Source organism: Simochromis diagramma, unplaced genomic scaffold (genome assembly GCF_900408965.1).
Source record: "Simochromis diagramma unplaced genomic scaffold, fSimDia1.1 OVJJ01000524.1, whole genome shotgun sequence".
NCBI lineage: Eukaryota > Metazoa > Chordata > Actinopteri > Cichliformes > Cichlidae > Simochromis > Simochromis diagramma.
The window spans coordinates 1-13,225 of NW_024387344.1; the positions used below are offsets into that span (position 1 = coordinate 1).

Consider the following 13,225-nt stretch of genomic DNA (forward strand, 5'->3'; position numbering starts at 1 on the left):
AGATGAACTACAAAACATGTTGCATTGTGTATTTAAACAAAAACAAAAGCAAAAAGAAGAAGCATTGCGGGTAGGAGCGGTCCTACCAGCAAATTCGCCCTCAATCAGTCCTGCAATGCTCAGTGAAAATGTGCAAGAGGTACGTCTCAGACTCTACAGGGCTCAGTTGTCATGTTAAATGTTAAAGGTCATTAGCAGAGATGGGCAGTAATGCGTTAAAAGTGATGTAATCCGATTACTTTTTCAAGTAGAGAGAAAAGTCAGGGATTACTACTACAAAAAAGTAATTAGATTACTGTTACTTTACCGTACGCTCACTGTGTTACTGCGTTACAAGTAACGAAAAAACAGGCAGCAGACTAATTACACGGAGGATAACGAGATGATGGGAAACGGGGAAACACAGCTGGAACTAATCAGACATAACAGACAGGGAGGAAGCAAAACTGACAGGACAACAGACTATCAAAATAAAACAGGAAACATGAGACACACACACTAAAGCATGGACTAACTGAACACAGGGAACCAAGGCAGCGAGAGACACGACTGGGGAAACAGATGAATAAACATGGAGACAGAACTTAGCATGCGTGATGGAGCATCGACACAGGGGAGACATGGAAACAGAACCAATGACTTAAATGCTCTGTTCAGCTGTGCATAAATTAATTTCTGTAACCTTCATGAACTGAAGTAACGCTGTCAAGAATACTGAGCCAAGATTATTAGAAAATGATGTGACTGATAAAATCATGCAGAACATTATCAAGTTATTGTTGCTAAAGGTGATGCTAACTACTATTGACTTTTGGACTACATTATGAAATGTGTTGTTGTTCATTTGAGGTTGTATTTGTGTAATTTTAAAATTTGGTAAGCACCCAAAGACTGCATGCTTCTCCAGATAATTAGCCAGCAGCCCTTTTTCCATGTGTCTATATGAATGTCAGATTGTTGTCAGTGTTTTGTTTTTCTCACTGTCTCTCCTTCCATTATTGGCAGGTTTCCCTGGTCGGAAAGGAGAAAGAGGAGAACCAGGTTTCCAGGGCCTGCTGGGATGAAAGGAACTCCCGGACGACCTGGTGCTACTGGGTTACCAGGAACAAGGGGACGCCCCGGTTTACCAGGACCAGGGACTATAGATGGAATACCAGGAACGCCAGGAAGAAAGGGTCTGCAGAAGTAGTTTTTTTGTTTTTTTCCAAGGCCACATTTGTCATTTTTAGTGGTGTCGCGTTAGATGTTGATCATGACTTTACTGACTATGATGATGGACAGAGTGATCCTACTGGTTGACTCCCACATTATAAAGGCATGGTTGGGGAATTCATATCACCATTGTACGAACATCAGTAATATGGTCAATGCTGCAATGTACTGACCATGGTGTGGTGGTGAACAAGATTCCTTTTTTAAGATTGTTCAGGGAGTTTTTAAGACAGCCCGATAACAATGAATTACAAATTCTGGTCAAACAATTCCAAGATATCTCACAGTGTTAGTAGAAGCCCAGATAATTAGGTTAGACAATATGTTTGCATGATTTTTAGGGCCAAGTTCAATGACCTCAGTTTCATCAGAATTTAGAGGTCAACAAGTCTGTATGTCTGTAAGACATTCCTGCCGTTTAACGCACACTTTTGCAGGTTTGTGTCGTCAGGCTTCGAGGATAGATAAACCTGAGTGTCATCTGAATAACAAAGAAAATGTGTGCTGTACCCTTGAATGATGCTGCCTAAGGGAAGCATGACCTCTCAGTTCATTTTAATTCTTATTAGCGCAATAGAGCCAACCAATGACGGGCAAACGTTTCACTTTTTTTCTCTGCTTCATATGTTTCAGTTACCCGTCCAGTATTACTGACATTGTCACTGCCATTCTGCTTTGTTACAGATATCATAATAGTGACTAACTATGCTAATTTCCACAGGTGACAGAGGCGTCCAAGGAATGATGGGCTTCCCTGGATTTGCAGGACCTCCTGGCAGTTCAGGATTTCCCGGAGTGAAAGGACAGCCTGGAGTGCCTGGAGCAAATGGACGCCCTGGGTCGCCTGGATTCTTTGGAACTAAAGGTAAAATATCCCCCAAAGGAATAAGTGTACTGATCCTGGGCCAATAAAAGAATAAATTAGCAATGCTAATGCTACTCCTTGAGGTTATCATGAGGCAAACTGTGTGACATGGTTATGCATGGCTACAATTCCCCCACTGTTTGTTTTGTTCCCGCCTAATACTTGGCTCTGTCACAACAGCATCTAAAGGGCACTTGCTGCAAACAATCTCACATGAACAAGTTAGACTTTTAATGGCATCCCAGATATTTAGTTTTTGTACATTTGAATTCCATTTGTCCTAAGGCATTCCCATTGGTTGGTAGGTTTCTGCAGGGCTCACACCATTAGATGCTCATCCTAAATTTTGGGCACCATGAGAAGTTTTTCAAAGACTGTGTTTGGTTGAACCACCACAACAACCGTCTCTCATGATGGGGACCCCTGTTTTGGAACCACGTCATCAACATTTTGGTTATCTTTTAGGGCCAAGAATTTATCAGTCAAGTTGCATGAACTTTGGCTTTGCACCAACATTCCTCTGTTTTTACTTTGGCAGGTGACAGAGGATTACCTGGTCCTCCCGGATTTCCTGGTAGACCTTTTCCATCTGAGCTTGTACAGAAAGGAGACATCGGAGACCCTGGAATAACCGGCCTTTCTGGCTTTACTGGACCCAGAGGTAACATGGTGCTTTGTTTCTTTCAGAACGTCACCGGATAATCTGAAGGGCATAAATTAACTGCAGACTTTATTAGGATCTTCTGGTGAATTTTAAATCATTTAGAGAAGAGATTCATATTTGTTACATATTTTTTAAAATAAGCAATTTTTTCATAGATGAGGACTTCAACACTGAATTGGTGGATGAAGCTGAGAGGACCAACACAATAAAGAGGGCCGGGGCAGTGACTCAGATTAGTGGAAATACTGCCTCGCAGACAGAGAGCAATCTACGGTTGCCTGTGTTGGGATACCTCTCAGCTTAACAAACAACAAAATATCATGTACTGTGCTCTTAAAGAAGGGGGAAATTATCAGTAACCCCTAAAACAGCATTTTGTTACATGCTGAAAACATGCCTGTAAAGTTTAGCACTTTGATACGGGAGTCTCCAGATACTGACCTTCAGAGCCAGCCCCAAGTTCCCACTAGTGGAACTGCAAGCTGTTCGCACTTCTGCAAAATGTAGGCTCTCTAATGAAGAATTTAACTGCTTTTTGCTGCTGTGAACATCCATCACCTTGTGTTACAAACTCTGATCTTTCTCTGGGTTAACAGGTGACAAGGGTCAGCCAGGTGCACCTGGTCGTCCAGGACGACCTGGAGCTCCTGGTTTCCCTGATGTGAGTAAAGGGCTGCCGGGAGAACCTGGCCTTTCTGGGGAAACAGGACTTCCAGGCTTCTCTGGACAAAAAGGAGAATCTGGAATTATGGGATTCCCTGGCACTGTGGGACCAAAAGTAAGAAAAGATGCATATACATGTAGCAAATTTTGCCAGGCAGAGATTAAAATTCGGATGTTTGTTTGGGTTTTTTTAGGGCAATAATGGCCTTCCAGGTTTATCTGGAAGGCCTGGAGAAGTTGGTCGGCCTGGTGCCAAAGGTAAGAGTACATATTAGTGCTGTTGGATATAACGATATGCATCGGATGATGATATGAAAAACATCTGTATTACACTATCATTTGTTTCGTTGTGTCCCAAAATAAACTGTTTACAGCAATTTTGTAGTGGCTATATTAATTTCTAATAGTTTCTCACTTTCTCTTATATTTAAAAAAAACGCACTATGCATGGGCAAGCGACTGTTTTCATGCATTTGTTGTTGCAGCATGTGGCTCTGCCATCCGCTTGTTATTTTCCACATAAAAGTGTCACAATAAAGCCGAAGATCCTGTTCCAACTTTCAAAATAAACTGACGCGATAATAATATACAGTATTCTCAAACGTCAAATTTTGGAATATGCATTAATGAAAATACCTAAATAAGGTACACGACACCCGCTTCACGCAAGTTGCCCGAGATTCACAGAATTTACAGAAAATGTTACATTTTTTGTGATTTATATCGTTGTCAGGGACGATAAATGTGTTATATCAGGATATGAGATTTTGTTCATATCGCACAGCACTAGTACATATGAAGTCTACCATCAGTGATAAACATCTTCTTTACATCTGTTCATAATCAAATCAAACATCCATTGACTTAAATGCTTTTTTCTCTTAGGACTACCTGGAGAAACTTTTGGTTATCCTGGAGCACCAGGACTTAAAGGCCGACAAGGAGATTCAGGGATCCCAGGTAAGACTCACCTTACTCGGTTACGGTGAAACTTTATTTGTCATGACCATTGATCAGCACTGATCAATGGCCATGAGTACCATTCACAGAGAGTTGGGGAACGGCTGTAATCACAGCATTGTAAGATGGTGAAAGATGTACCCTTAGGCCCCCTCCTCGATTCAGAGATGGTCTTTCCCTTTTCACATCTCTGTAAATAAAGAAAAGCATCCAGCAGCACATCACTTGTAGTGTTGTTGTTGTCATATTTAACAAACTTGTTGACATGGATCAGAATTTACATTTTCTTTATGTTTTATTTTTAGTAAAAGAAATATATTTAGTGCAGGTGAAGAAATTCTTAGTACTGTGGGACAAGCTTTTTGGGAGATCAGAGTTGGTCTCCAATCTCTGACTTCTTCAGAAGTTTTAAAACATTTTAAATATGTCGACAGGCGACCAAGGGAAAGTTGGTGAACCTGGCGATAATGGATTTTCAGGAAATCCAGGTTTCCTCGGACAGAAGGGGATTCGTGGTGAACAGGGGCGGTATGGAATAATGGGTGAGTAACTCCTAAGAAAACAAAGTCCTGTTGCAGTAATTCCTTCATGACGTCGTAGAGATTTGTATTTACAGAAAGTGTTGAGATGTTGTTTTTCTTCTCTGCAGGCTCTCCTGGTTTCCCTGGACCAAAAGGTCAGCCTGGATTGCCAGGAATAGGAAGGGGGCCTGATGGGCTTCCTGGTCGGCCTGGATTCCTTGGAAATCGTGGGTTTAAAGGTGAAAGGAAAAAAGAAAATCCACTACATTCATACACTAATCTTACAATGATTTTTCCAAATGAGGTTAAAAAATGGTCTTTTCCAGTGTTTTTAATGTTTTGTTTGTTTGTTTTATTTTTGTTATTTTAGGTTTTCCTGGACCACCTGGTTTGGATGGCCTTAATGGCCTAGCAGGACCTAAAGGCCTGTCTGGAAACCCAGGCAAGAATCACATTTCACACACCAGCTGATTCTATATTTCTTGCTTTATTTCACAGCTCACTACTCACTCAGTACTCAGTAAACAAAAATGAGATGTACAATAAGCCAGATAATCCAAAGCTAAAGCTAACCTTAGCATGACCCAGTAAGAATAGATGAATGTATCAAGTAGTTATGGCTCGATAACTGAGGAAAGATGAGCAGTTTTGCATTTTGGCCCTTTGTGTGTCTGCAGAAAAGGGAAGTTCATTATTCAAAGCTGTGAGGCATACTGCTTTGGCAAAGCTCAACCTTTTCACCCTCTTCATCAGGGTCAACATACGTCTGATTGTTTTAGGCTTGCAAAGATGAAAGATTTAACAACTTTGTGTTTTTTAATCTAGGTGCAATTCTGGGAGGTAGTCCTGGCCTTTCTGGTAGTCCAGGGTTGAAGGGAGAAAGAGGTGTTTCCCAACCCGGTGTTCCAGGGTATCCCGGCCAAAAAGGACAAAGAGGAGAACCAGGTGAAATAGACTTCAATGAAATAAAAAATGTGCAGATTCAATGTGCAATAATATATATAGCAATAGATTTTTTTACTTTCTGTATATCAGGTCCTTTTGGATTAAAAGGGAGCCCGGGTAACCCTGGACCTCCTGGACCCACATCAATAGAAAGCTTTCCTGGACCTACAGGAGATGCAGGTCTCCCTGGACTGGATGGACAGTATGGTAAATACATTTCCTTAATCAATTTTGATTATTTTGTTTTCCATTCTCTTCTTTTTTCACATTTTTTTCTTTTTTCCCTTTATATTCTCCTATACTTTTCTATGCTTAGTTTTTCTTTCTTTTCCCTTTAACGTTAATTTATTCAACCTTCCTTGAATTGAATTTCTCTCTTCCTCTCCTTTTTTCTTTCTTACAGGTGTCCAAGGTCCTCCAGGTATTCCCGGCCCACCTGGTCCAGGCACAGCTCAGGGAGACAGAGGTGACCCTGGTCTGCCAGGCTTCCCAGGGAACCCTGGTACAAAGGGTGAACCAGGATTACCTGGAGGTCCTGCATTCCCTGGCAGACCTGGTTTAAAAGGTGGAGTATGGCTAAAATACATGGCATGAACTAAAAATGCTGCTTCTTCTTTTCTATGTTTGCTCCTATATGTTTTCAATTAAAAAAAAGATAAACTGAAACATTATGTATTTGCCCTTCAGGACAAAAGGGTGATGGTGGTTTTGCTGGAATTCCTGGTGTCACGGGTTTTAGAGGTGACTCTGGTTTTCCTGGAAGCAAAGGAACGGCAGGAATTAGAGGTAGGACAGCATAAGTCTTTAGTTTCCCCCACTCTTTTTCCCACAATTTCTTCTTCATTTTCTTCTACCCTTTATCTTTCCTCCATCCCTCTTTTTCTCCACCCTTTCCCTTCCAGGGTTTCCAGGTCTAAAAGGTTTGCCTGGAGTCATATTTCCAGCTTCACTGCCAAATGGGCCATATCCACAAGGTGATCCAGGTTTCCCTGGTGAAAGAGGAAGCCCTGGTAACCCTGGAGAGCCTGGTCAGTCTGGTTTTCCTGGGCGTAAAGGTGAGTTTGAAGGCACAAACAAAGTGTAAATTTATTTATTATATCCATCCATCTTTGCATGCATGCATCCATCTATCTGCATCCACTTAACCTGAACAGAGTTACGGGGGCACCATTATAACAGAGACATCCAGACTTCCTTCTCCTCAGTCATTTCTTCCAGCTCTTTTGGGTGAGTCCATCAAGGTTTTCCCAAGCCAGCCAACATACGTAATCTCTCCAGCATGTCCTCAATCTGCCTCAGGGCCCTCACTGAGAACACCTCACCTACGAAGCACCTGGGACGGACCTTAGTCAGATGCCTGAACTACCTCAACTGGCTTCTTTCAATGTCAAGGAGTAATAAGGGACTTCTCCAAGTCTCTTCCAAGTGGCTGAGCTCCTCATCCTGTCTCTAAGGCTGAACCCAACAACTCTTGAGAGAAAGCTCATTTCCACCTCTCGTATCTGCGATCTGATTCTTTCAGTCACTACCCAGAGCTCTTGACCAGGCCTTATTCATGAGTAAGAGTAGGAATGTAGATTGACCAGTAAATCAGCTCTTTCTTTATCATGATGGACCAATGCAGCATTCACATCACTGCAGATGCAGCCTGAATCCATCTGTCAGCCACCTGCTCCTCTCTCCCCTCACTTGTGAACAAGACCCAGAGATATAAGAGCGAAGTTACTTGTCCCCTACCCCAAAGAGGCACTCTACGCTTTTCCAACTGAGGACCATGGCCTTGAACTTTGAGGTGTTAATTCTCATCTCTCTGTGTCTCCTTTTGCCATAAACTGCCCCAGATGGGATTTGAAGGGGACCAGGGGCTCTGCCGGATGTTTCCAGCACACCCTCGCTGTCTGTTTGTGTGTGCCTGTCCTGTCTAAAATTCCAACCTGCCACCTGGTCCAGCTCGTTCTAACGACAGCTCTACTCCTCTCTTCACCCGAGTCTCCAGAATATACAGCGGCATATCTGACATATCTGATTATGCAATTACAAAGTTGATCATTGACCTTCGGCCAAGGAAGTCCTAGTGCCAGGCCCACTAATGGACTCCCATGTATTCGAAGATGGTGTTCAGTAAGGGTCAGCTGTCGTTAGAGCAGAAGTCCAATGACAGAACACCTTTCGGGTTCAGACAGACTGTTTCTCCCAGTCACACCATCCCAAGGTCACACTGTCATTGTCCCCCAGAAGGACAATGAAGTCACAAAGTGGGGTATTTTTCCGCACCCCACTCAGGGAACCCAAGAAGGCTGTGTACTCTGAACTATTATTTGACACGTAAGCGCAAACGACAGTCAGGTCCCCGACCCTGTCGTCCTTTAGAGAAAACTCCCAATGTGCATGTACCCAGCCAAGGGATTGCAAGTATACTCAACAGCTCTCACCAAGGGCAGCTGCAGAGTGGAGCAAAGTACAACAACTCTGCATGAAACTGTTTATGAACCCAACCTGTGCATTGAGGCAAGTTCCACTATATCAAGCCGGTATCTCTTGGCCTTAAGCACTAGCTCAGGCTAGTGACATTTAATGTACCCAAAGTCAGTTTTAGCAACTCGGGATCAGACCACCAACCACAGACTTTCAACCACTACCTAATCCACTCTGCATCAGACTCCTCCTGCAAGTAATGTGTCCACAGGAAGGGTGGCCTCATGGGCTAAACCCTGACCACCATTCACTTGCTGACAATGTTCTCCTCTAGGCTTGGCTCAAGTATGGGGCCTTTTTAACTCCAGGCCAGCCAAGGAACAATGATCCAAATGGTTTGCGTGATTCAAACTTAGTTTACCCTTTTCACCCAGAATAAGTTGCTTTGGGAGAACATACCAGAGGTTAATTGCCACCAACAACATAGCTTCTACGATGCATAAATCCCTCCATCACAATAAGATGGCATTGGAGGAGCATTATCCTTCATATCCTGCAGGAAACAGGAGCTGTTTGTTCAGCTTAGGGTAAGCTAGTTTGCTTCCATTCAAATGCAAACAAAGTGAAAGAAGGCAAATGTTTTTAACATAGAGTTTTAAAATCTGCTTTCCCCCCCTACATCAATATAAATAATATGCACCTAATCTGGCATGTTTTAATGTACAGAGAGAGAAAAAACAATAATAAAGTGAGAAGATGAAAAATGAATGATATGCAGTGTAAAATATTCTCCTGCTGCAGGTACTGTGGGGAACCCTGGTCCATCGGGTAGACTGGGCAGGACTGGAGTTCCTGGTTTTCAAGGACCTCTTGGGGATCCCGGACCTCCTGGTTTCCCTGGATCCCCAGGAGCACAAGGTCAGGATTTTTGTTTATCTTCGACTTTTTAATAGCTTATCACTTCTAGCATGTTCTTATTCTTTCCCCCATCTTCTTCAGGGTTTCCTGGTACAATTGGCCCTCGCGGCATTCCCGGCAGCGTCGGCCGCAGCCACAGCATCGGCTACACTCTGGTTAAGCACAGCCAGAGCCCCCAGGTTCCCATGTGTCCTCAAGGCATGGCCAAACTGTGGGAGGGCTACAGTCTGCTGTATGTAGAGGGACAGGAGAAGGCACACAACCAAGACCTCGGTATGAAAACACTCTCAGGCTCTATAAATACTAGTTATAGCAGTCTTTGTGTGGCACAATTAAAGGTTTAAAACCTCCCTTTGTCTCTTCAGGTCAGCCGGGGTCGTGTCTCCCCAGGTTCAACACGATCCCCTTCCTCTACTGCTCGCCCAGCGAGATTTGCTACTACGCTAGCCGCAATGATAAATCCTACTGGCTCTCCACGACCGCATCCATACCCATGATGCCCGTGGAAAAGGAGGAGATAAGACCTTACATCAGCAGGTATTGTACACTGTGTTACTTTAGTCAAGCTGCCTGTCATATACATGTGCATACAATTAATGAAGCTTTCATCTGATTATATGAATAACACAGGTGTTCAGTATGTGAGGCTCCATCTCAGGCAGTGGCGGTCCACAGTCAGGATATGACAATCCCCAACTGTCCTAGCGGCTGGAGGAGTCTCTGGATAGGATACTCCTTCCTAATGGTACGTAGTTAATGGCAGCTTCTACCAAACAGATTTAGACCAGCAGTTAGATGAAGAGATTATTTCTCCCCATGGTTCTGCATACTGCCAAATTGTCTTCAGAGATGTCATATTTAAAAAAAAATGGCCTTTCATTTCTGACACAGCACACAGCAGCTGGTGCAGAGGGCGGCGGTCAGTCCTTGGTGTCTCCCGGTTCCTGTCTGGAGGACTTCCGGGCGACTCCGTTCATCGAGTGCAACGGCGCCAGGGGCACCTGCCACTACTTTGCCAATAAATACAGCTTCTGGCTGACAACCGTGGATCCAGAAAATGAGTTTACCTTCTCGCCAACCAAGGAGACGCTGAAGGGAGGCCAGGAGCGCTCCAGAGTCAGCCGCTGCCAAGTGTGCAGCAAGATCTTGTAGTAGGCAAAGGTGAAAGATGGAGGAGTGAGGCGGGGAAACATCAGGAGGGGATTCACTAACATTTCAAGAATTTATGATGGAGGATGAGATGGATTTAAAAAAGAACACGTGACTGACTGAATGGACCTTTCTCCTGTGCTGTGATGGTTTCAGAATCGAGTCGAGCAACATCGACCCCATTTTGAGAGTTTTTTAATCCCCTGTAGGAATGAATGGTTTATAAAAAAGAAGAAGAAGAAGCTGGAGGTAGGAGGAGGAAAGAGAAGAGTCCCAGTGTGAGCGATCTTCTCGAGATTATCACTGATAATGGTGCTATTGTTTATGTATGTGTTTATTACGTGTCAGCTTTCTTGTGACAGATGTCAGCGAGAATCATTCTCGGCTACCTCGGAGAGTGCCCCCACCCCCGTTTAGCAAACAAGTGCCCCGCACACACGTTAAGCACCCAATTTAAAGGTTATCAGCTCGGGAAGTTGGCCGTTATTGGTTCTTGTCGCTCCCATAGATACTGACAGCAGGCAGAAAGTCTCTACACCAACTCTTTTAATGCTGACTAGTGGAAAGTGGAGACGGGCTGATTGTTCGTGAACTCATGATTGCTGTTCAGTTAGGTTTAAGACATAGACAAGCATAAGGTATTTGTAATCTATGAGAAAGCTCAATTTTAAAGGGCTTCCTGAGATTTTACTACAATGTTGGTACAGAGAGACGTCTGACTGTCATATCTATGGGACAGACAAGCCTACAAATGCTTTTCAATGGGCTGATCATGTTTGAAGCGGGTACATAAGAGCTTAATGTGAGATGAGAGTAAAATTACAGATTGCTGGTTGATTTTAAGGTTTTAAAGCGAGTTTGCATTATCTTATTGGGCTGATCTGAGCAAAGCAGATATAAAGCTTCACTGAAATTCAATCTTTGGGAAGATGAAACCTGTTTTCTTCATAAACTTTTTATTCTACGGCAGTTTAGCACCACGAAGGTGCCCACTGTAAACACACTGGGGATTTTTTCATGTGTTGCATCAATACCTGCAGTATATTTGATGTCGGCCACTTCATTATTGGTTTGAAAATCAACTTGCCAAGATATGTGACTTGCTTGAGGTAAAAATGGTGTTGAAGCTATCCTTTGTTTTTAAGTTTTTGTGATATTTGGATTATTTTTTGGTGCCTTACAATCGGACGTGTGAATTAAAGGAGTTTTAGCTTCATGGAAAGATGAAAAAATCTGTGGAAAACTATAACTCATTAGCAAATTATTTGTTGTATAAACAAAAAAAGACTAGAAGTATTTTGTTTATTGGACTCCAACAAAAAAACATAAACAAAGCAAGTTTCATGTCTTTAAGTGCTGGTTTTCATATAGAAGGTGAGAAGCATCATCTGTTTTGGGGAACAGAAGGAACTTAGAAACAATCTAAAGTATTCCTAAACATGTCAAAGTCCCTGCGTAAGCTTCACGTAAGCCTGTGTACATTTCACAGTGGGACTCTCAGGTTGCTGCTACGTTACCGTTAGTATGACTTTAAAGGTCAAGTCAGATTTTTCTGTGCAACAGCTGAAATGACAATAGAGAGCTGTTGTTATTGCACTGATGTGGACACAGATGGTTCAGAACATCAAAGGGGCATACATATCTCCACCTCCACTCTCACAGGTTTTCTCTATGCTGCGACCAAACAAGTATTTCTTTTGATTATATCAAACTTTTTAAGGCTGCCATTCGCTTGCATTTTGCAAAAAGACACAAAACACACGCTCTCTGATAGATGAATTATTGCTGTACATAGTGCTTACTGTATTTTTCAGCAAATCATGTTAGCGCAAAGGTCTATGATGTTGTTACTCGGTTATTTTCTTTTCTTTTTGTGTCCTCGGACAGGTAAGAAGATGGCAAAAGGACAATTCTGTGCCTTTAAATATAGATTTTGCAAAAACAAATACAAAAACACACAAAAAATTAGAAATTGTATCTGTTTTTGCATTAAATTTGGTTTTCCTCTGAGTCAAACAGGTTCATCTGTGCTTGGACAGTGGAAGCTACAGCATGACTTGTAACCACTACGACCTCTAGCACGTCTCTCTCTGCTGGTAGCCCTGACTTTAACGCTGTGCCACATAGTACATTTGTGTCTGTATTGCTTTTTTTTGTAATCTAGATTTGTAATTATTGAGTCATGACACTAGCCCCTGGTTTTATTTACTGAGAAGTGAGGGAATGGGAAGGTAATGATGTGTACATTAAATTTTATGGAAAGGAAAACATGCCTGTGTTTTTATATGGGAGCTATGTTCACCGCTGACGATTAGGATGCTAACAGCACACTTTATTGCCAGTTTGGACTTCACCGCACGTTCAGAGCCAAATGGAGAAACATGCTTTAAGATCCCTGAGTGACAGAAAAGAAATGCAGTTTTCCTCAAAGAGGATCCATAACAAATCAAAAGTGGCAACGTAACATGTCTGTTCCTGCAACGTGTGTTTCTGTGCTCACACACTTTGAAATAAAGTCTCAAAACTACTTAACAAATGCATGTTTTTGTTTTTAGCTCAACATGAGGAAGTGAAGTGAATTTAAATATAAAATCTGTAAAACCGAATGTTGCTGCCAGTGGTACTGGTTCATTTCACAAAGTGGATGTAATAGAGCAATAGAAGATACAGCAAGAGCACATTTGGGTGTTCTGATAGGACAATGACTCCAAACACACATCAAAACTGTTTTTAGAATAGATAAAGCAGGCTAACTTTTACAGAAGGGATAGGCCTTTCCAATGGCTCCATGGTCCATCTCAGAAAACCAACAAGCTTTAATTAACTCTGCCATGCTGCCAAGAACAGTGGCCAATCCAGCTGGAAGTATGCGGTTGTTTATGGCTACCAAAAGCATCTTAGCAAAGGACATTA

General features: G+C 42.6%; 1 protein-coding gene across 1 annotated transcript; it reads left to right on the forward strand.

The window, feature by feature from the left end:
- The first annotated feature begins 888 nt into the window (after positions 1–888).
- LOC120718247 (collagen alpha-6(IV) chain-like) lies at positions 889–12,848 on the forward strand. The gene is given in 20 exon segments (XM_040006684.1): positions 889–1,041; positions 1,044–1,175; positions 1,934–2,077; positions 2,616–2,738; positions 3,338–3,519; positions 3,599–3,662; positions 4,290–4,364; positions 4,799–4,906; positions 5,014–5,124; positions 5,256–5,327; positions 5,711–5,830; positions 5,921–6,037; positions 6,234–6,395; positions 6,518–6,616; positions 6,733–6,885; positions 9,047–9,163; positions 9,245–9,436; positions 9,529–9,700; positions 9,794–9,908; positions 10,055–12,848. Coding segments are annotated over 20 exon segments (2,628 nt in total). The 5' UTR covers positions 889–932; the 3' UTR covers positions 10,316–12,848.
- Positions 12,849–13,225: the final 377 nt, after the last annotated feature.